Genomic DNA, 24,354 nt, shown 5'->3' with positions numbered 1-24,354 from the left:
ATATCTGTGCTTTGGATTCTAGGAATATTTTGCATTATGCACCCCAGTGGCTCAGTGTCAAGTATATGGGCTTATAACATTTAATATGGATTAAAACAAAGCTTAAAATTATTTAACATAATTAGTTACTGTTGTGTTTGTTTTGTTCGATTTCATTAACATGAGCATAAATTGCATAATAAACTCCATAAACAAACTCCATTTCAACAGTCAGGAATATTTAACATCCAATTGCACTAATATGAAAGTCAAGTATGCATTTTACAGCGTAACATTAAATTTTAATTTGAAAGTAATGTTGGAGTTATCTACTTACAGCTGTATTATTCATAAATTATTCTTTGCATTCCTTTTAGCATAAAATGCTTTTTATAGTATTTCTTCTGTGACATTTTTACCTTGGCTGGAAGTTACTGTATTCGATAAAGATATGTAATAAAATTTAATCCTCTGTGTATTCATATTTTTACTCCTTCGCTTCATAGATAATATAGCTATTGATTCATTTGTTTGTTTTGAATTTCGCGCAAGGCTACTCGAGGGCTATCTGCTCTAGCCGTCCCTAATTTAGCAGTGTAAGACTAGAGGGAAGGCAGCTAGTCATTACCACCCACCGCCAACTCTTGGACTACTCGTTTACCAACGAATAGTGGGATTGGCCGTCACATTATAACGCCCTCACGGCTGAAAGGGCGAGCATGTTTGGTGCGACCGGGATTCGAACCCGCGACCTTCGGATTACGAGTCGAACGCCTTAACACGCTTGGCCATGCCGGGCCCAATTGATTCATTAAAGATACAAACTGTACAACGTAAAAAGATTTAAGCATTTTAGACGTCACAGTCGTCTAATATTTATCTATTATTTCTAGTAATTCCTGTTTCATCCTGTACGTTAGCTTCTTAAAGAAACATAAAATTTCTGTAAAAAAAAAACAATCCGCAATTGTCATTTTATTATTAGTTGTAGCAGTTATTACATTTAAGCGATGACATAAAGTACGGCTAAGAAAAACATAAAGTGGAGCTGGTTTAAAACCAACGTTAGTGGAAAAGTAGTGGTTGAGTTATCTCGACAGAAAAAAATTTGAATAATATAGTGGGTTAGTCACTTTATGATCGGCTGTCTTACCGATGTTTTATTTTTGTTTTTTGGTGTGTGTTTTTTGCATTGTCTTGGGGCTTCTGGATAAAAAAAGAAATGAAAGTGATTGGCAACCATCTCTTGAAGTAACATTCTGTCATTTATCACTTTTAGCATGCAATATTGTACCTATTGAGCATCTTGTTCATCCATACATGTATGCTTTGCTCACTCTATGATACCTAATTTTTAACAGATATTCATCTACAAGGAAATCTATTTAGCCACAGCTCTGACGTTAAAATATGGCATACCAACAAAACATCTATTTATTCACCAAACTGCAGAAAAGTATATAAAGTAGGAGAAAAATGTCAATTGCTTAACATTCTAAAAAGATGTAAAAAGAAACAAATCATAACAAATTTATAAAATTAAAATATTAATTACGCATTCAAAAAATACAATTTACCACCATAAAAAAAAAACACGAAAAAGAATATTCTACATGTAACCTTCGACAAAAATAGAAACAATAACTTATATTTAATAATAACTTTAAAAAAGACGATTCAACTCTACGTGACCTCCTAACCTCCAGCACTGCACGTTCTTTGGAGTCATCAATTGAAACTGGATAAACCAAACAGCCAAAATCGAAAGTAGACATACTAAAACTAGTTGAGTTATAGGCAGCTTATAGGAACCTTATAGGCAGCACAAGCGACAACATAAAAACCGAAGGCGTAAATATATGCAAACTTATAAAATAAACCCAGCACTTTCAGAAGGGTCCTGATTACGTAATAACACATTCTAACATTCCCATATTAGATATCGAAACCGGAATAAAAGATGTAACTAGAATAATAATGCAGCAGTTAATCGGCAAAAAATAGAAGTAAAACAACAAACAAGGGTGTCATATCGATTGATATGAAAGAAGCAAAAAATATATATATATAAAATAAAAACGCACAATGAAACTACAGAAATATCTCAAGGCAAGAATAACAAAATGTAGTTTTTTAAAATGCTAAATGGTAATCCAAACGTAAATAATTACATTCATGAGACATAATGTGGAATTGAAGATCAGCTTTTAACTAGGGTACAGACCGTCAAAACTGATGGGGCAAGTCCTACCACTCATATCCCATAGTACACTTTAATCTCACATTTCATAGCAAACTGGGCGAGGTGGTTAGGGTTCTCGACTAGTAATCTGAGGGTCACGGGTTCGAATGTCCGTCGCACCAAACATGCTCGCCTTTTCAGCCATGTGGACGTTATAAAGTTACGGTCAATCCCACTATTCGTTGATAAAAGAGTAGCCTAAAAGTTGGCGGTGGGTGGTGATGACTAGCTGCCTTACAAACCAAACTACTCTTGACCTTTTGCTTTGGTTGCCATTTTCCTGGAAATATGTGTATGTATGACATGTTAAAGGAAAGAAATCAAACTCTTCTTGGGAAAAATGGAAAATATTTCAAGAGGAAACTCAAAATAAAATATTTTAGAAGTACAAAATGGTCCAAGATTGTGGAGTGATCAGTCAAACGAACATTTTGTTGTTGTTGTTGTGTACATGATCCAGCGTGGGTGAACATGTCTCTTGATCTAATGTTACATCCTATCGCATTTCTTTAAGTTTGGTCCAGAGATCATGGAACAGTAGTTGGTAGAAAAAACACGAACAAATATTATTTTTTATTTTTATAAATGTAGATTTAATCACATTACTAAATTGTAATAATGAAGTATTAGCGATAGTTTACTTTTGCTAATATTCGTATTTATTATATACTTATCTGACAAATAAATGTTATTTTTCTTAAGAAAATGTTAAAATTGTCGGCTACAATACATACAAGAATCAGCACTGTGTGAAACTTGAAGTAATACAATAGCTGTAAGTTGCATTTGTTTGTTTGTTTGTTTTTTGAATTTCGCACAAAGCTTCTCGAGGGCTATCTGTGCTGGCCGTCCCTAATTTAGTAGTGTAAGACTAGAGGGAAGGTAGCTAGTCATCACCACCCACAGCTCTGCTTACAACGGCTATCGAAATCCGGTTTTTTAGTGGTGCGAATCCACAGACATACCGCTGTGCCACTAGGAGGGGGGGATTTCTATCTCGTGCGAATATTTGGTCATTAGTCCTAAAACACTTCAGACCCTAGCCAAAGTTGTATATCAGTCTATACCAAAACAGAAACAACATGTTTCTCGTAACACATGGCAACCACATGCACAAATAATGAATATGAGAAAAAAAGTCGCCACTTATGAAGAATTTACATGAACACGAGTCCCACACGTCAAAACACATATAAACCCTAAAAAACGAAATAAAACAACTAAAAGAAGATAAATAAAATTCAAACTGCTCGCTAAATGAAAACACAGATACAAGGCAATTCCTGACACATCTTAAATGATTCAAAAACAGTCAAAATGCTCGCAAAACTTTGTTTGTTCGTTCGTTTTTTAATTGTGCGCAATGCTACACGAGGACTATCTGCGCTAGCCGTCCCTAATTTAGCAGTGTAAGACAAGACAGAAGGCAGCTAGTTATCATCACCCACCGCCAACTCTTGGGGTACTCTTTTACCAACGAATGGTGGGATTGACTGTCAGATTATAATCCCTACACGGATGAAAGGTCGAGCATGTTTGGTGTGACAGGGATTCGAACCCGAAACCCTCAGATTACGAGTCGAGTGCCTTAACAGATAGTCCTCGTCTAGCTGTGCTCGAAATTCAAAACAAACCAGGCCATTATTTCAATACAGTAAAAGAGTGTATTATACAAAACAAACACAAAACACTTAAGATTTCTAGCTAACACCACTGACCACCAACATTCAAAACGAATGCACAAGAACTATTGTGCAAACAAAATGAAAAACAGAATCACAAAAAATAGAGGTCTTCATATCTATAAAACACAAAAAAATAAAGCACTAGAGGAAAAATGGTTTATAGTACATCCTTCTAAAAAAATTCATTCAGAAATTGTTTGATCATTTAACAGCGTTATTTAATTCATTCTTCAGCTCAGGCTATAATCCAACCTCTTGGTAGTAAGCAAAAGTTCGTGTGTTCTTAAAAGAAGGTAAACTAGCGAATAAACCAAAAAGTTATCGTCCAATCAGTCTGACCAGCTGCATAGGTAAAAAGTTGGAAAGAATAACAAGTAATAGAATCTCCGCTTTTCTTGCGGTCACCTCAAATTTACCTAAAGTATAAAATAGTTACAAAAGATTTTGACAGACTACAGATCAGTTACGTAAATTAACTGAAATCATAGTTGATAGCTTTAAGAAAAACAATTGTACTGTCGCTCGTTTTCTCGAAATAGAGAAAGCATTTGACACTGTATGATACAATGATTTACGATTTTGTGTGAAACAAATGGAACTACTGTCACGTATTATTTGTTGGTCATGTAACGTTTTGGAAAACAGAAAAATGCACAGTTAATAAAGGAAGCATCTAACTCAGAGTACTTTGTTCCTGAAGTTGATGTTCCCCAAAGAGAGACAGCTAGTCTTGTTCTGTTCACCTGTATGTAAGCGAAATACCCTTAACATATACACACTATAGTCACTCGATTCGCAGAGTGTAACAATATGGTTCCACGACTCCTCTCAGTAATAGACACAAAACAACAACCGAATAGTTGAATATTGCCAAAAACATATAATTAAAATAAATGTTCCATAAACAAAGCTGCTATTCTTCTTGAAATCTATCAAAACACTTATGTGGAACTCGTCTACACACTTTCACATCAGTAAAATTCTTAGGATTAACCTACGATTCCAAATTATCATGAATAAATCATGTTACTCAAATTAGGAATAAAGTACAGCAACGAGCAAACCATGTTAGGAGACTGTCAGATAAGAATACAGGAGAATCATCAAGAAGTATTATTAAACTTGATAAAAGTACATACATCCAGTAACTGAATATATCAATTCAGCATGGATTCACATTGCACCATCGTACAGTAACAAATTACAAAGAATACAAAATCCAATAATGAATACAGTAGAGTTCCCAGATTCACAAACACAGATTTTATGAACAAAGAAGCAAACATATAGCCAGTCCACTATAAACCTCTAGATATTTCGCTCAGATGTTTTTACAAAAACTTGTACAAAAATGATTTACTAAGTTCCATAGATGACGATATCATACATGATGATGGTCATCTTAAATATCTCAACAATATTTATCATAAAAAGTTCAGTTATAGCTATATTCTAAATAATAATAATAATTTAGCTTAAGCTATGTTTAAAGTGTATTTATGTAAAATTCGCATCTAGTAACTTAATTAAAGGAAAAAGTGTTGATTTTGCCAATGGAACTGTTTGTAAAGTTTAAGACTATTCATAGCCAAACTAAAGAGAAATGACAAAAAAGCGCTAAGTGCGATAAGTTTTATATATTTATGGACATGGCCTTGAAAAGGGAAGAAGGGTCAGTTTAATTACCTGCGAAGAGTATGAATCCTGAACTCACGACGTATATCTTTCAGCGTTCAACCGAAACATATATATATATCTCATCAAACAGGGAGGAAGAGATCTTCATAGAAATTAACCTTTACATATCGCACAAACATGGTCAATCAAGAAGAAAACCACATGTCAAGTGTCATGAGAAGCTGATAACCAGTCTAGTTAGTCACTACAGGTGTGGTTGATGGCAATAATATCATAGCAGTCAAGTTATAGTTACTTCAGGTTTGGTGATGGTAATACTGTCATAGCTTGTTGTACTTTGTAACGACGACGAATTTTGTCTAACATCGGTAAAATCTGCTGATGACGTTTAATACAATTCGCTAAGCACAGTAGCCAGACTACTGTTATTACTGTTTGATAATGTCAAAAATTCGATATCTGCAAGATACAAGGTTGGTTGGTTGGAATTAAACCAAAAGCCGCGCCATTGGTTATCTATGCTTTGCCCAACATGGGTATTGAAACTCGGTTTCTGACAGTGTGAGTCTGCAGACATTCCGCTTTGCCACTGAGGGGCCTTTGTTTATTTTGAATTTCGCGCAAAGCTACTCGAGGGCTATCTGTGCTAGCCGTCCCTAATTTAACAGCGTAAGACTAGAGGGAAGGCAGCTAGTCATCACCACCCACCGCCAACTCTTGGGGTTCTCTTTTACCAACGAATAGTGGGATTGACCGTAACATTATAACGCCCCCACGGTTGAAAGGGCGAGCATGTTTGGTGCGACCGGGATTTGAACTCCCGAGCTCCCGGATTTGCACTAACGAAAATGGTTGATGGTAAAATAATTAAGAGACAATGGTTCTTTTTTTCTTCAACTCAGCAACAGAAACTTTCTGCGTTATTTTTGCCTAAGTTATTCAAGTAGTAATATCAGGTATTCATTTGTGCGCGGTTGTAATAACTGGCATCATGTTCATGAACGCGTAGGGGAGCATGAAATATCGAAGGAACATGTACAAAATTATTCCTCGATTTGTAAACAATCCATATGTGATAGAAAAAAATGTATATTATTTTCGGAATATGCGTAGCTGAATACGAAAAATCCGCTATAAAACCAAAGCAACTTTTATGAAGTTTAAATTCGCAAGCCCGTGTTATTGTTGTAATTAGGGTTATTGGAAAAACCTAATCTTTCATTTAGAGTACACAGAGATGAAACTACACACGAAATGGAAAAAAAAAAATCATGTTTTCTTGGAATGATAAAACTTCTGAGAAATGAAAAAAGCCTGGAGCTACTACTAGAAGTGCTTCAGTTACTTTCATCTATAGAACAACATTCAACAAGCTACTCGTCATAATACAAAATCTGTTTGAGAACTTTATATCAGTTGAAGTTAAAAATGCTGGTATGTTTCAAAACACGTACTTGGTGGGAAAGTAATTGAAAGGCTGTTCGCCCCCATTCCCCCCATTGGCCACAGTAGTAGTGTACAAAATCTGTTTGATCTTATAAAACTTATTTGGGAGTTACAATATTGAAATGCACAAATTTGTTTCAAATAGCACAGATGAAGCAACAGTTTGTAACAAGCAGTACTGTGGCTTTCAGGCAAAGCTTTTTTTTGCCATGGATAAAAACGTCCACGTATGGTGCTGTAAACATGTACACAATTTATTTATGATATACTCGACAAAGGTATCTATTGCAGCAATATCGATATTCAATATGTTGCAAAAAGCTACAGATTTCTTTGAAAGTTCCTAAAAGCGAAGGAATATCTGAGAAATGTAAAGTGCTAGCAAGTAAGGAGCAAACAAATTGAAAATAATTAAGATGATAAGTGAAATACATTAATCAGAAAAATCAAGTATATTTTCAACCATGATCTGGACATCTATGGATCACTCCAAAGCTGTTTTCCCAGATATTAAAGCATTGAAAATCACACGATGCTGTCGCAAAAACAGAGGCCAGAGAGATGCTGGAAAGTATGTAACAATGTTGACCTTTCACACATTCATGTCTATTTCTTATCATAACACACCTATATCAAAATGCATTCAAACGAGTGGACTAAATTTAGACTTAGAAGGAAAAAAAGAGTTCACAGTTCATTTTGCTGAAGAAAGATATGAAACATTGTAGATAGAGTAGAGGAATCTGTCAGACAAATGAACGAACTTTTGCACAACATTGATTGGTTAGATGTTAAGGAGTGTGATGAATTCAAGATGTAAACTGAATAGCGAAAAGCTAAATATGATGAAAGAAGGTTTTCAGAATGTTATACAACTATATCACCTATAAGTACATACAGGATTGATACTTACAAAAATTTGATCAAACAATAGAAAGTTTGACCAGACGATTTGCAGAAAATGGTCAACTGTATGCCACCGTCCATTATTTTGGCCTAAAGTGTTTCAATGATACAAAGAAAAAGGTTTGCTTGCTTGAGCACTGAATAAGCTAGGTTAGTTTATGTCTCTCCTAAATTTTACAAAAGTAAGATCTGATCTGGAACATTTTCCAAGTGTGTATCCGAAACTAAATCAAAGTTTAGAAGACCACTACACTGCTTTGGAAAAGGTATTGGTTGAGAGATGTGACACCGCTAATGCATTTTAACTGACCACAGAGAGGAACATGAAGAAGTTGCTTTATGTAAAACTTTCCAGAGGTGCAAATGGTGTTTAACGTGTGCTTTTTTTTTCATTTTTTTTTTTGCTGCTTGGGGATTACATGTTAGATTCAAAAGCATATGACAACTTGCATAAAGTTTAACTCTTTATATCACTTAAGTTCACCGTGAAAGATATTTCTAAAAGCTAAAGATAATAAAACAAGTTTGAAGCGCCAGTTGACAACTGAGCTTCTCGAAGCCTTCATTCTTATAAAGACTGAAGCCAGCATTCTAGCTGAAGTACAAACAGTCAATCCTAATTACGCTTTCAAAATATTATGATGAACACAAATGACTGCTGATGTGTTTAACTCAGATTTTTAAATCCTGTTAATGCATACAAACTTTGGACACTTACATGTGTGTGTGTTATGTAAACTCTATGAGGAACTATACTTTTATACGTGACTTGCGCATACCGCTGAACACGTGTTCATTATTTTAAGTTAAGTGTTAATGGCTGTATTTAAAGTAAACGCAAAAGTATTCTGGCGAGAATTTCATTTATTCTTTTCTATTCCTCTCCCTCACAGTATCACAGCAGTCTGCATATTTTGACATCCATTGCGGGCAGGGAACAAATAACCCATTGTGCAGCTTTGTGTTTAACTTAAACAAGGAATATTTCCAAGTTATTAATCCCTCATTCGTAGTTTGATAATATATAAGTACAATACATAGTGCAATTTGTTAATCTTCTCACAGTTTCTTAGATCATCAATGAAGTACTTCTAATAAGTCCTTACCTGTGACTGCAAATGTGGTCAAGTCTGTTACAGATTCCCAGCTTCACACGTCACCAAACTATTCCAACAGAAGAGATAACCCCTAACTCACTGGCATTTCTAAGTATCTATGTTATCCTTGGGAAGATCTCACCTCATCCTACGTGTGGACACAGGCACAAGACCAAAGTGAAAGGATTAATATATGATTACGACCTTTTAGGTATCCGGTTAACATGAATGTCATAACTGCATGAAACGCAGCTACATAAAAATTTAGAAAACGTCTCCTGAACATTCGTGAGTAAAGATATATTTTAAACTAGTTATGGAAGGACGAACTTAACGGCTATGCAGCTCTAAAAAGGGGAAGAGGTTTTTGAATGTTCATCCTGGATCGTATTAATATTGTTATTCAATTTTGAGTTTTTTCTAAGATTTATTGAGTAATTTTCTAAAGATTTGTCATACGAAATTTTGATTAGTTAAAAACAAATATGTTATCATTTGTAAACATAGTATGCGATTCTTGTTTTTGGTAAAGAAAACCTTACAAATTTGACACACATATTTTAACGTTATTATCACATGCCCGATTTATTTATTTTTCGTGTAACTAGATGTCACTTATACTAGTACTGGTGTTTGTGTAGTTGAGAGTAGTAGATTAAGAGAGGAGTTGACGTTTTGGTCTAGAAATAAGTTAAAAATGGATACTATACAAAATAAGACACAGAGTGCTTATAAATGGGTACAAAAACTGTGGAGAGGAAACAAAGAGGAAGGATCTTCATCTCGTTCTAAAACATTGGTAACGTTAAACTTCCGGGAGAGAAGTATGCTGTTGAGCAAATTTCGACGTTAGTAGCAGGATCAAACTTTGTTAGAGTTGCTGGTATTTGTGGAGCCACTGCAGTAGTAATGGGTGCATATGGAGCACATGGTATGTTTATTGCTGATTTTGCCCTCAAGTTCTACGATAATATTGCTGTTACAGAATAAGCAAATAATTATGATAATTTGGCTTTTGGGATGTACGTATTGCGTATCAGTTTCTATAAGTGTAAATCTAACCTTTGTAATACGAGATAAATTCCAAGGAAAACAGTACAAATACTGTTACTCGTGTATTGGTATTACTAATGAAACTAAAAACTAAAAATACAGTAATGATGACTTGATGACTTTTTTTTTTAACTGTTGAACTATAATTGGGAACCATTTACCATAACTGCTGCTATTGTTTCTGCAGTAAAAGTAACTGTATCTTTGTCCACCTCAGTACAAAGCAAGAGTAAGAGAAGGGAAGGTCTGTTGGTAAGACATAAGATATGTTGTTAAACTTTAAAAAACTGAGTAAACAAATTTTATTTACTTGAGAGTAACATGTTAGCTAACTATCCTTTGTTATACCAAGAGAACTACACAAAGGTAGCTTTCAAGTAGGCAGATTTGTTTTCCTGATGTTTTCTGTTTTAACAAGTTGTGTCATTTTGAATAATACGAGCATTGTCAGTGGAACTTGTGATGACGTTTTTTGCATATATACATATCATTTCAGGACACAAAGTACCTGTTGGTCCATCTAGACTGTTGCCCCATTCACCAGACTAAAATTTGTAATAATAATAATAAAACAAAGCCAGCTCTAATCATTCATGTATTTATCAAGCTTTCCCTTAAATTAACTGTATCCACCACATCTGAAAGAAGTCCAAAGGCCAACCACTTTGTTAGATAAATAAAGTTGTCTAGCTGCAGATGTTTCCTACCCTGCCAAAATTTGTATATACATTTCCTAGTCCTATTGTTATCACTATTAAATACAAAAAAAAAATACCAACACTGTTAATTCCAGTAACAATTTTAAACACCCTAATATGATCCTCTCTAACCTTTCTTTTTTCAAGAGAAAAGAGTTTCAGAGATCTTAATCTGTCCTTCTGTAAAAACCTCCTCTGAATCCCATCCAAACAGTTCAGTGCTATTCCTATGCATGGTAAGTCTCCCAAGGCTGAACACACTACTACAAAGGTGGCATAGTCAGTGAATTACAACCTCTTTAGACTTGTGTTCAATATTTATGTAATCTAAAATTCTGTTTACTCAGTCATTAGCAAGAGCTCCTCCATGGATGGCAAAAGAGACATCAGCAAGAACACCACAATCTTTTTCTTTCATAATACTTGAGATTATTCTCATCAAAATCTTAATTGTGATACCCTACTTTGTATTTATTATAATTAAAATCATCTGCCATTTTTTCACTCAACTACTAAAATAATCTGAAGAATTTTGTAAAACAGCAGCAGCATCTTGACAGCTAGCACACCCAAATTCTTTATTATCAGTAAATTTAAACAATTTATTTACCATTCTGTAATTTATGTTACTGATATAAATCCAAAAGAACAATGTTCCCAACGCTGAGTTCTACGTTTGAATAAACTCTTTCTAATAATGTGCTACTTTTTTCTATTCAGCCACATTTCTGTTCATAAGTCAACCTATCCATTACACCTACAGTGATTTGTTTTTTTAATGTGCCTTTTATGTACCACCATGTCAGATGCTTTCTGAAAATCCAGGTACACCAAATCCACACCCTTACCCTATTCTACATTAGTAGTAACCTCTTCAAAAAAGTGTTAGAAAATCTATAAGGCTAAATTCTTTCCCAGTGAAACCATGTTGGTTATCCAACAAAATTTTACACTTTGTTAAATGACTTTGAAAAGTATATTTGATCAGACTTTGAAAAACTTATCCACTGCTGATGTGAGACTTATGGGCCTGTAATTATTGGGGCAATTTTTATATCATGTCCATTAAAGAGAGGAGCAACATTAACTTATCCTCTGGTACCTGCCCACTATTTGAGGACTTAATAAAATTGTAGAAAGTGGCTTACATATCCTGTCCTGTGAGCCAATCTGATTTTTTTTTTTACTTTGAGGCATCCTTTTTATCTGTAAGTAGCTGTACACAGCTTAGACATCTAATATCAAAGATTTTATCTATAAGTAGCTATACACAGCTTAGACATCTAATACACTGCACAACAAAGTTTTTGCTTCTTGAACACTGTTGGGTGCTCCTTATAGATTTTTGGCTGCTGATCATGAAAATCACATCCAAATTTGCCCATCATGTACCATTTCATTGAAATCTTCAGTTTCACCAGGACATTGCTACAATGGATAAATGATATCAGGGCAACTGGAATCCATCAGTGTTTGCTGACTACTGTTGGACACTGCAAAGTGATGCACTGGACATTGAATACAAAAGAAAGTAAGGAGTAAAACACTTTTAATTATGTTGAACTTAATAGTGTATTAGAAACATAAATGCAATTAAATACATTATTGCCAGTAAACAGTTAACTGTCTATTTCTCAGAGTTCCTGTGTGATGAAGCAAAACCAAAACTATATTTGTGTATACCCACCAGGTACCAGTCACAATCAGCAAAACTTTTCAAAACAATTGTTGTGCAGTGATATCAAAGATTTTATCTGAAACCTTATTCTTTTGTAACTCCAAGAAATTTCCAATGAACAGCTCATCTAAGACCATGATGATTTTAAAACATGAATTATGTTACATCTAGTTCTTATACATTCCACAGAAAATAAATTTATATTTTGAAATATTTCTTCATAGCTTCAGTATTGAAACTAAGAATCATTTTGGTAGTCATTTCTAAACTTTTTTCAAAGAAAATATAATGTTTTCTATAATACAGGGACTAACATTGAACCTATATTCCAAATAAAGCCTTCCTAAGTTATATAGAATCTGATGGTAACCTACCTCTTCCTAAACTCAGACTTTGATAAACAGATCCCAGAGTCCTATTTGCTGTATTTTACTACTTCCAAACACTGAGGCAAAGGTTTAGGGCTATTATCAGTCATTACACTCAAATATTTCTTGATTTCAATAATTTGTATCTAACTCTGTATACTGTAAAATCATGTAAAATAACCATTTGATTTACAAAGATAGATACTTGGATACCTTCATCATCATGTTCATGGCTTTTGCACAGTTCTGACTTGTGTATATTGAATCCAGTATGTAGGCTACTAATTCAATGATACGAAAGTAAAATCCTTGCAAGTTGAAGTGTCTCCAAACACTGTTTATCAGATACTGATGAAGTTGAGCGCTACAAAGTTTGTTCGTAATGCTACATAGCTTGAAAGTCAGAATCTCTTCATATACTGTCTTGATATCCTCAACTGTAGTATGCGAGATTTTTTACACTGGACCATCACTTCACTGATCTGCACCTGAATGTAGTGACTTGATGCTTTGAAAGTTCACATAAATGTGAATAACAACAACAGCATAACATAATGCCTGTGTCTAACTTGAACACCATTAAAACTACACTGGGAGCAGGAGCATCAGGAGTAGCCCCCCAGTGGCACAGCAATATGTCTGAGGACTCACACTGCTAGAAACTGAGTTTCAATACCCATGGTGGGCAAAGCAGAGATAGCCCATTATGTAGCTTTGTGCTTGTTTCAAAAACAAACAAAACAGGAGTATACTGCATCAGAATAATCCTCAGATACAGTTGTCGACTAGTTTTTTATTACCTGAAATATTTCATTTTTGTTTAAAAACAGAGCTAAATAGTAAGTTAATTTTTACACAGTATTTTTTAATTATTTTAAAACAAATAGCCAACACTTCATTCAGATTACTTCCTTGATTAAGTCCATGTCATATTTTTATACTTCAAAATATTATGTTATTTACAAAATTTGTAATGGCTGAGCCAAAGAACAAATGGTAACTTTTATTAAGGTTATATAGAAAATTATTATTGTAAACACTGAAGAAACAAAGTAGTAACAATAAGAGTTAAATACAAAATCTCTGCATATGAAAAAATAACTTAAAGTCCTATCTTGAAGGATATTTAATAATAATAAAAAGATTGAAAAAAAGAATATGTTGATTAGAATATCTGCATATTGTTCCACAATTCATTATTTATATTTCTGGCAAAGTAACCAGAGAGTTGCATTTAGATTTATATCTTCTATCTCAATAGATAAGTGAACTTGTTTATTTCTTAGATTTCTAAGAAATAATATTGGGGGTGGTTCTCTCTTGAATCATTAAATTAATATAAATGTTAAAAATACTACATAATTTATAAATTACTTCTTATTTTCATAGCATTTTACCCAAGAAAAGATGTTCCTGATGAATTAAAACAAGTGTTTGAAACTGCAAACAGATATCATTTCTTGCATAGCCTTGCCCTTTTAGCTGTTCCTCTCACAAGAAAACCAGTTTTGGTAAGTTTAAGTCTTGCTGTTTGTGTGAAAAGTATAATAACCCAAAGGATATATACAGGGTGGCCTGTAAGTCCCTACCCATCCATATGTTGTTATGTTATATTCAATTACACATGTATTATAAATTTGTTTCTTTTTTATAAGAGAAATATGACCGATGTAAGCCCATTTACACTTGAAGAGTGTTTTGGGACAAGTACGTGGGTACATGAGGGCAAGAATATTGGTGACACCCTGGATACAATAAGATATATATATGGATGGGTAGGGACTTATGGGCCACCCTGTAGATTGTCTTATATCATTACAAATATAGTACTTTGATTCCTTTTATGTAATTTCTAACCAACATTTTTATAGGCTTTTTGCATTTTTTTTAACTCGCCTTATAGTGACCTAAATTAATTTAGGGCGTTACACCAGTATAGTATTCAATATCATGGAGTGGATCAACTGTTTAATGATTGTAGATTTACTTTGAAAATAAAAATTGTAAATATGATCTGTGACATATGGACCTAGTACATTTTTTATTTCTGCACCCTGTGGTGTGACAGTAGTTTTTACTATTCAAAACTTATCAACAAAGCTTAATTCAGGACACCATTTTATGAGGTTTTTGAGTCCTTTTTTAACTTGCTATTTTGTACTTTAAATTAATTTAGGTGAGTGAATAATGTTATGGTATTGCATCTAATTTATTTGATATTATACAGTAGGCCAAATGTTTGATGTTCATATTATAGATTTCTTCTCACCAAAAGTGCCCCTCAGTGGCACAGCAATATGTCTACAGACTTACGTTGTTAAAAACTGGGTTTCAGTATCTGTTGTGAGCAAAGCACAGATAGCTCTTTGTGTCGCTTTGTGCTTAATTACAAACATCATCACCAAATGTAAAATTGAAAACATAATCTTTTACATCAAAAGAAATCTGATATAATTATTATAGAAAGTGCCATAATATTATTTGCAAACCTATATTAATTCAGGCTACTACATGATGAATTAAAAAAATACATAAATATTACACACTCGTATAACTAACTGTAAAACAACTTATTCCTTTTTTTACTGTGTAGAGAATACTTTGTTTTTTTTGGTAATTCTGAACAACATATGATACAATGTCACCAAGCAACAAAACTATCACCTGATTGTTTTAAGGCCAACTATGGTGTTTATGTTGAATGTTTAATGTTCTTGTTGATTTGTTAGAAAGGTTGTTTTTTTATTCTTTGACTTTTTGATAACTTTGGTGATATAACAGTAAAATAGTGTAATTGAAAAGTTTTATGACATTGAATTGTGGCCAAAAGCAAAATAAAATTTACTAAGTAGTGTTTCATCCAAGCCTTACTTTAAATTTTTGTATTAAGTTAGACTACAAATGGGCCTACTATAAATTATATTATAGAGTCAGTGTTTAAAAAATACTTAAATGGTGAATAAATGTTAAATAATAAATATTATCTACTTTGTATAAGAACATAAAGAAAAATAAACATTTATTATTAGCAACTGTCTTTTATCTTTTGTGCTGTCAAAAGAGTTGAAAATTTGTGTTGGAATGTCCTCACTATTTTTAACTTTTGGACTTAGAGTACAATGAAAAGGCTCAAGAGTGCTATTCAAGACTTGTTCAGAATGTACCCCTAATTTTGTTCATGATAACATTTCATTTTTCTGCATAGTTATTACTAAAAATGTGAAGGTTAAAAAATTACTTTGAGACTGATGAAATAAGTAGGTGTATTTTGGAAGTACAGACAAATTTGTTTTAGTTAAATTTTGTAATTTTCTATAATTATTCAGTAATGGTTTCTCATAATTTTTGACAGGCTTTTTATACTAGTTTATTATAAAAGACCTAATTGTTCTTTGATTTGCTGACCCAAGCTGTGCTCACAAGAGTTAAATGGGCAAAATTGCAGTCTGCATTAGAGGGTACAACAAATGAAAGAATTCATTAGACTCCACATTTTAGATTATATTTTCAATTCTGCTTTTGATCAAAATAAATTTTTAATACAATCCTTTTAACATTTTGCTAAAAATATATTTTTACTTATCTATACTTATTAGGATGTGTGTCATTTTTTAAAGCTGGTAATACATTTTATAAGCTCTTTATTTACTGAGTTTAGTTAGATGTGACACTTTAATAATATTATTTAGGTTAAAAATTACAGTTCTTTATTTCATTGCTCTACCTCTAGCTACAAACTGTGTCAAGCTATTAAGTTATACAATAAACATTATTTTTACCTGCAGAGGTAAGAATACCATAAAACTATAATATTCCTATTACAATTGGGGAGCACTATTCGGGTGTAAAATTTTGATGTATGATTGAATACCAGGAAGCACTCCTTCAGTTGCATTTATAACAGTAGCTTAGATAAATAATTTGTCAGTTTGTCTTGATCAGACAAATAATTTGTCTTTGTTTTTTAGGTTGGAACTCTATTGTTACTTGGAATGGGAATATTCTGTGGTTCCTGCTATATCTATGCACTTACAGGAAACAAAAGTGCTGGAAAGTTCACACCATATGGTGGGAATCTTCTTATTCTGGGATGGCTGACTATGCTGTTGTAATCTACTGAAAATAAAATGTTTTGATTACTATTTTAATGTTTGAAGCAAACTTTAGGAATAAAACTATGCCATTTGTACATTAACTCTATATATTGTATTTTTAATCTGTATAGTGAACAGTTGTCATAAGGTGCATGTAATATTGAGATTATAGCTCACTTTCTTACACAGAAATGCTATTTTTAAAGCATCTGCTTATGAGATTTGCATAGCATTAGCTTTGAACTGATTCTCACCTAAAATCATGTGTTTAACATGAACTATACTGGTGTGAGATGATGTTATCATACAACAGTAACCCTCCATTAATAGGAGAGCAACACAATTTTCATGCTCAGTAACTCCCCTATGCACTTGCCCTTGTGATAACTTTATTCTTTTCTTCAGCATTATATTGAACAGACATGATCATAGTTCAACATCTAACTTCAAATTGATAAGATTTATGTTTGTTCATGAAACTTTGGATTTTTCCTTTTTCATTGGCTTTTGTTTCAAAATCTTTAATTCATTTCATGAATGCATGAGTGATGGTGAGTGGCTTCTGTGTATCTTGTGTGAGTAATGATACATACATAGGCCATCTTTTTTCTATGGCTTTCTATGCTCATTAACTGTTGGAGACATGTAAGTCTTCATTCATCGTGTTGTGAATTACCTCATACTTACTATGTCTCCTTCTCCGTCTTTTATCTGATGTTCTTTCTTCTCATTTGTAAGTAGCTAGTTGGATTATTATTTTAACCTGATTTGCATTCTCAATCTTCCAAATCTTTTCTGGATTTGCTTTATCAGGGACATTGTTTTCATTATCTTTCACCTGTTGCCCTTTAATATTTCCTGTTCATTACTCCATAAACTCAGTTATTGGGCTTGCTTTGTCTTTCATTCTTTGCAAGATATTAGGGTTTATACTGTTTCCTTTCTTGAACAGCTCTACTTTTGCACCTGCATGCTTCATCCCACTCATGTTTGTGACTCTTTTGTCATGATTTACAATCAGTTCTTTCTTTTTCCTTTCTAAATTCCCTGTCCTTGGAATATCTTTTGCCTGTTTGGGGAGTAGACCATTTGCCTTCTGTTTTGCTGCATAGTTCCTTATTCTTGCATCTTCTTCATTTTTAAATCACCCTCCTATATTACCCCTCCTTTCTTCACCTTTCTTTTAGGGGTACTTTACTGTACTCCAGTAGGGTTCTCCAGAGAGGTTTTCAGTCTTTATTATCTTCCCACATTTTTCATCTTCCACAAATTTGCCTTTCAACTCCTGCTCCTCACCACTTCAGTCTATTGCTTCCTTTTCTGTTGTGACTTCCAGACTTTCCTCTCTTCCTTATCTTCCTACTATCCAACAGCTGATTTGTTGCTATTCTTTTTTTGTGACTATCCTGTCGAGTGAAGCCCAGCAGGTACCCATCTCTCTTTACAGGCTGTTAATGGATGGGTTTTTTTCAATGTTCTCTTCACTCTTTCTTCTCCATCTGACCCCATCTATCTTCAGATGTCCTACATGTCCTGATTGCTTCATCCTCCGAATATTTTTTTTACATTTTGTCTATTTAGTATTCAAACATCCAAGTCCTTTTTCATACCGACATGATATTTTGTAATCTGATTGTTTTCTTAATGTCTTGTTACTAGGACTTGTGCTTCTCATCCTCATCCTGCATGAGAGGTTCTTTCATGTTTGGTGACTCTGACTTCTCTGTAGTCACTCATTTCTTTGGGGTTCATGGACAATGCAACTCCTTCAATAGTCCTTGTGAAACCAATGGATTTTTTTTTTTTTTATCAAGATTCATTGTCCTTGGTTATGGCCATCCCCTATCCTACACTTAAAAACTATTATGATAACTAGACAGTGCCAATGCTACAAGTTGGCATTTCTTTACCATCCTCAGACCAGATTTCCATCTCTTCACCAGTGCTTCCTTTTTGGGGTTGGAGTGTATCTCTGAATGACAACATGACTTCTGAAATTTGGACTTAGGATGAGTTCACTCCGTATCAAAGTGCCTTAACTTATGTCTGTCCCTGGACATGTTCCTATTTCCTGTACTCTCTGATGGAGAACGTGGTTATGATTCACTCTTACAATTTCACAGTAATTTGTAACATATAAGGCAATGGTTACCAAACTTTAACATACTGTGAATCCCTTTCATGAAAATGTCAAATATTGTAAACTCCATCTTGAAAATAAATATTTTCCAGGGAATTTCTCCCTTACCTGACTATAGTTATAAAAACAGTGATCTTAGAAATATAAAATTTGTGTTTGTTATGGCACTTTTATGACACACTATTTATTATTACATTATTATTCATCATTACATTACTCATTTTATTACACTATGAAAATAGCAATACTCTTCTAAGATTCCACTTTTATAACTTGTATCACTTTGATTGAGCCTAAACTTATTCTTCATCTTAATTTTAAAAACAGCAAGAAATACTCCCTGCACCTTTCCATTTCTTGAACTTACCATCTACTCAATATGATGGATGTGCTTGCTTTTATCTGAATAGATCTTGGAAGTCCAAAACCACTGAAGAAAGTTGAAATTTCAGGACTGGTTTGGTATTGAGTCTGATTTTGTATTTGGTTGTCAGATGTGGTTCTTATTTCTTAAACTCAGCCAAAAATTGATCAGTGGCAGTTTTTTTTATACTCCTTTTCAGCTCATAATTGCAAAAGATCTCAGTCAGTACCTCAGTTTCTTCCGTACTCAATATCCTCAATGAGAAAATGGTATCACCAACAGGGTTGTAAATCTAGTCAGTGTCATTTGACCAAGCTGGGAATTATATTCTGAACATTGGAAGAGTCCTTTTAGGTGTACAGTTATGTTGGTTTTAGTGCACTTATCCAACTGAAGCTCATTTTCTGTAAGGAAGTCATTAATAGTGCTGAAACACTCACCTTTCACATAACTGCAACTTCTTTATCATATATTCAACTCAGTCTTGCATGCTGAAACTGTTATATTGAAGAGAGAAATTTAGATCATTGATCCTTGAAGAAAAGTCTGATAAATAAGTTAGACTCTAAAGCAAGACATGATTTTCCATACAGTTGATGAGATGGAAGGGAGGCTTTGAAAAATACTAGTATTTTCACTCTTAAGCTCAAATAAGCACACAATGATTCTGCCCCATGACAGCCATCTGACTTCAGTATGGGTCAACAGACAATATGTACACCACCCATTTATTCACAAAGTGCTTGAAATATTATGGAACTTGTTGGTTGTGGTTTTATAAATTTATTGTTTTTACTGCATTGTCCATCACTTTCTTTAGCTCCTCAGGCATGCATTTTGCCATGAGAGCTTGCCTATAGATACTGCAATGAGTCTAGGAGACGTTTGATGCAACCTTTTTTGTTTGAACTACTCTGCCCTTGTTGAAGTCCTATCAGAGCAGAAACCTTGGCAACAAGATCAGTCTGTTTCAGTTTCTTAAAGATATGCATTAGTCAGATTGAATATATTTTCTCCAGTTGGACACTCTTTCAGGGGACAGCAAAACAAGTCTTTTTTTTTAACCATACCTTTATTTACATAACACACAAATACTAGCAACATAGATTAGTAATATCATTTGATTTATCTGATTGTATAGCATAATGCGGACTAGGATTATTTTTTAACTCTTTATACAGTTGTGGCCTCTGTTATTTGTGCATTATTACTTCCTCATGACAAGATATTACTGGACAAATGTACCATATCAATCCTTTTCACAGGATTTTCTCTGGACCTGTACTGAACTATGTCTTTTATATATGGACCAGTCAAACTTTCTAATATTTTATGGGCTTCTGAAGATTTTGCTACTCAGTATGATGTTTCAAGTGAGTTTTAATTCACAGTACTTGCTTTAAATACAAAACTGGTATTGTCACTTCTCTACTTAACCAGCTGTTGCTTGAAAAACACCAGTGTGCTTATTGAGTTGAAGGGTGCTTTATTCATAAGTAGTGTCACAAAGTAGAGAAGGTATGAAGCTGCTGGATTTTGCCAGTCATGATAACCAATATATGTAAAACCATATTTTATATAATTTTAGTCATTTCTGGACCATCTTGATCATTAGACTCATATTTTTCACACTTTGGAGCAGATGAAACAGTAAATGAATTTGACTGTTTGTTTTCTTATGTCTTTATGCTTCCCATTTTCAGCCACTTGTCTATTATTCAATTTAAAACAGTTCAAATAAAAAATAATGCCCTGAAACGCAGTTTGAGAAACATTGATCTTGGGATACGTGTTCTAGTACTCTTTGCTTTTGGATATTGGAAAGCCTCTTGTAGACTCATTCCCATTAGATCTGTCTTGTTTGCTGGGAGCTATAAGTTTTATTATGGACCACATTATACATGAGTGGTCTCTCCACACCCAAGTCTTTCATTGGTTTATTGTCAGTTGGGCACACTTTTGATGAATACCTTTACCATCCCTCTTGACTCCAAGCATCCTGTTCCTCATCCTTTGGGTCTCATTTTATTCAATATGCATGTCCTTCTTGTGAACTCTTCTCTTTGGTTATTGCCTTTATATATGACACTTCTTATTAAGTCTACCTGATGACATTTCTTTGTTTAGCTGAGCTTTGCTTTTCTCTACTTCTTGACTTAGCATCCAAACCATCTTCTTCTACTGCATGACCCCTTTCTAATGCTTCAACCTCACACATCCCTTTTTCATGCAGGGATATTGTCCTTCTATCTTCACGTGAGATTTATCTGGTCTATCACCCATCAAGTCAGATTCCATTTGTGTAGCTTTCTCCTTATCCCATTTATAGCTCCCTTCTGCTTTATTTGCCTACAGTGGCAAGTCTTTTGTCATTGGTCCATCTACTGCCTCTTTTCTTTTGGCTGCCCTATTGTAAACCACTTTTCTGTCTCTGTCTCTCTCTCTTTTTTTTTTTTTTTACATGACTGTTTGTTCATGGTTTATTAGTTTCCACCATTGTTTGCTCTCTGGTAGCATTATCCAATATATTTTCTCTTTCCCATTATTACAGGGTGTTTTCTTCTTCTGTCCTCTTCACTTTACCCTGATCCTTTCTTTTTTGCCTACCTTCTCATCCAATTCTCATGCTAGATTGGAACCTTGATATTTGTTTGCATGTTATTTTGCATACCCCATTTGTGCCATAGGCTTCTTTTCTTTGTACTACCTTTTTCTCAAGACTCGTTTCCTCTTTCTCACCTACGATTGTCATCCTTTCAATGTCTTGAGTTACTGATTCTTCTTTCATTCTCTTCCACCACACTTATACCATCCAGACCAGTTTTTCTTTCTAAGACTTCTGCTGCTTTGGAAAGTAAATGTACTTTCTCTCCTATCTCACCTCTGTGATCTGCTCCTTTGTCTTGTTTGTTCTCTTCAGTGTCATGTATCATGGATTTCTCCATTTTGAGATTCCTTCCACTGTCTGTTTTTACCCTGGAACCTCTCTTCTTCCAGGGACCAATCTCCTTCTAACCTTATTGGGTGAATCAATCAACATCTCCATTTGAATATAGATAGTATTTCGCATTTATTTTTGACAGTTACATCACCTTTATCATTCTCTTGCTTCACATGTTTACTGGTCATTGAATAAGATCTTCCAAGCAGACATGTGGATGTCTCCTCACATTTTTCTTGCTCATTTTTTTCCACACTTGGCTGCTGCTGCTTCTCTCACAGGATTTAGACTTCTTCAGTCTACCTACCATCATTGAGATGGGTAAGTATATATTCTTTTTCCTTTTCTCTCCATTCTGCCACTCAGAATTCTGCTAAATGACTGTTGTTGCTTCCCAGGATATGTTTATTTCCTAAAATCTGCATCAGACCAGAGGTAAAATAAAGTGCTCTAACCATCTGCCTTGGCTCGACCTATGCCCATTGCAAGATGAGGTGTTCCCAAATGGGGTGTAAAACATAATCTTATCCAGATTATACCAATTGCATGAACTGTTTTGTAAAAAGCCAGGACAAGGGGAGTGATTGCAACTTTGGAAAGTGGGGTTTCAAGGTCATACATTGCACTATCTATACTAAAAGACCATTCTGACTAGTAGATCATTGTGGATCTGGATATTTCTCCACGTCTTCATGATGCACATTCTTCTCCATTTTCTTCAAATGGAGCACAGGCAGCCTTTGGCACTTACTAGTTGCAAGCTGTTTGGGTGGTGGATCATAAAGAATCCTAAACATTGGGGCTTAAAACAGAACAATGAAAAGTATCATCATGATTTACACTACCATTGTAATATAGGTGACTCCCCACACTGCTAATATGTCCTTCTCTTGCAGCAAGAATCTGTCCAGTAGAGTAGAGATGAGCACACACTACATGGTGTGATTTCACAGTAATCATACTACACATATAAGCTCACCAACCACTTGTATGCAAATTCTTGGTCAGTCATGATCACATTTTGTCCATCCTTCAAGCCCCTGTCATCAGATGCCACATCCCATTAACTTTTTTATTTTCAGACATTTTCTGAATGGAGCTCATCTAGTTAATTAACACTATATATTGGCCTCTCTAACACTTCAGTGTAGCATTCCTTGTGTGTGGAAGTGAGATATCTCAGAAGTTAAAATTTTGTAGTGTCAAAATATATTTCCAATAGATGCCTCTTTTCACTTTTACAACTGTTCTCCTCATTTATGGTGTCCCTCTTTCTTGCTTTGTCTAAGAATGAAGTTATAATGAGTACAAACTTATAGTAGGAGTTACTATGCATAAAGAGTGTGTGGTCCTGTTGTTAGTGGAGACCTATTGTTGCATAATGGCATCAAAACCAGTTATTAAATACATGAATTTGGGTTGGAGTTGGCTCAAAGTTTGCATGCAAAGTCTCTCAGGCAGACACACAAGGGAAATAACATTTCTGTGTGAGGAGATGAGTGCCTATCAGAAATATATTTTGAGATTAGGAAAGTGTTAACTTTTGCTACATTATATTCATGGATACAATGTAGTATAGATAAAATATTTGAATATTAAATTTTACTTTTGAAATTTCTTGTGTATGTGTATCTGTTTTTTTATTGTTAAAAGGTTGAAAAGAAACATTTTTGAAGATCAAAATAAAATTATTCTTGTGGATTATTCAATACATATAAAATCCATAGTCAGTTGTTCCATATGCCATTTTATATATGTATTTTTAATCTTTTCATTTTAATGATTTTTTTACAAAAACTGAAAGTTAGACAACCTAGTTAACTGGCTGAATTATCACAATTCAATTTAAGGTCTTTGTCAGATAATTCACAAAAGGTTTATTTATGTGTATGCATGTTGCAATACTCATCTTATACTCATCAGGCAGTATTCTGAGAGATTCACTTGGCAACAGTATTTGAAGGTATGTTAGTGCTTTCGTAAAACATATATTGTTGCTTCTTACACTCAAGAATCTTCTACAAA

General features: G+C 34.0%; 1 protein-coding gene across 1 annotated transcript; it reads left to right on the top strand.

Moving 5' to 3' along the window:
- Positions 1–9,606: 9,606 nt before the first annotated feature.
- LOC143232481 (transmembrane protein 256 homolog) lies at positions 9,607–23,943 on the top strand. Its single transcript, XM_076468013.1, has 3 exons — positions 9,607–9,924; positions 14,180–14,301; positions 16,759–23,943. The coding sequence occupies exons 1-3, from the start codon at positions 9,903–9,905 to the stop codon at positions 16,900–16,902; spliced, it is 288 nt and encodes a 95-aa protein (XP_076324128.1). The 5' UTR covers positions 9,607–9,902; the 3' UTR covers positions 16,903–23,943.
- The last annotated feature ends 411 nt before the right edge of the window (positions 23,944–24,354 follow it).

This window comes from Tachypleus tridentatus, chromosome 11, assembly GCF_004210375.1.
Source record: "Tachypleus tridentatus isolate NWPU-2018 chromosome 11, ASM421037v1, whole genome shotgun sequence".
NCBI classification, from domain to species: domain Eukaryota; kingdom Metazoa; phylum Arthropoda; class Merostomata; order Xiphosura; family Limulidae; genus Tachypleus; species Tachypleus tridentatus.
Note: the sequence above shows the minus strand (reverse complement) of the source record. Positions and strands in the feature narration are given on the sequence as shown.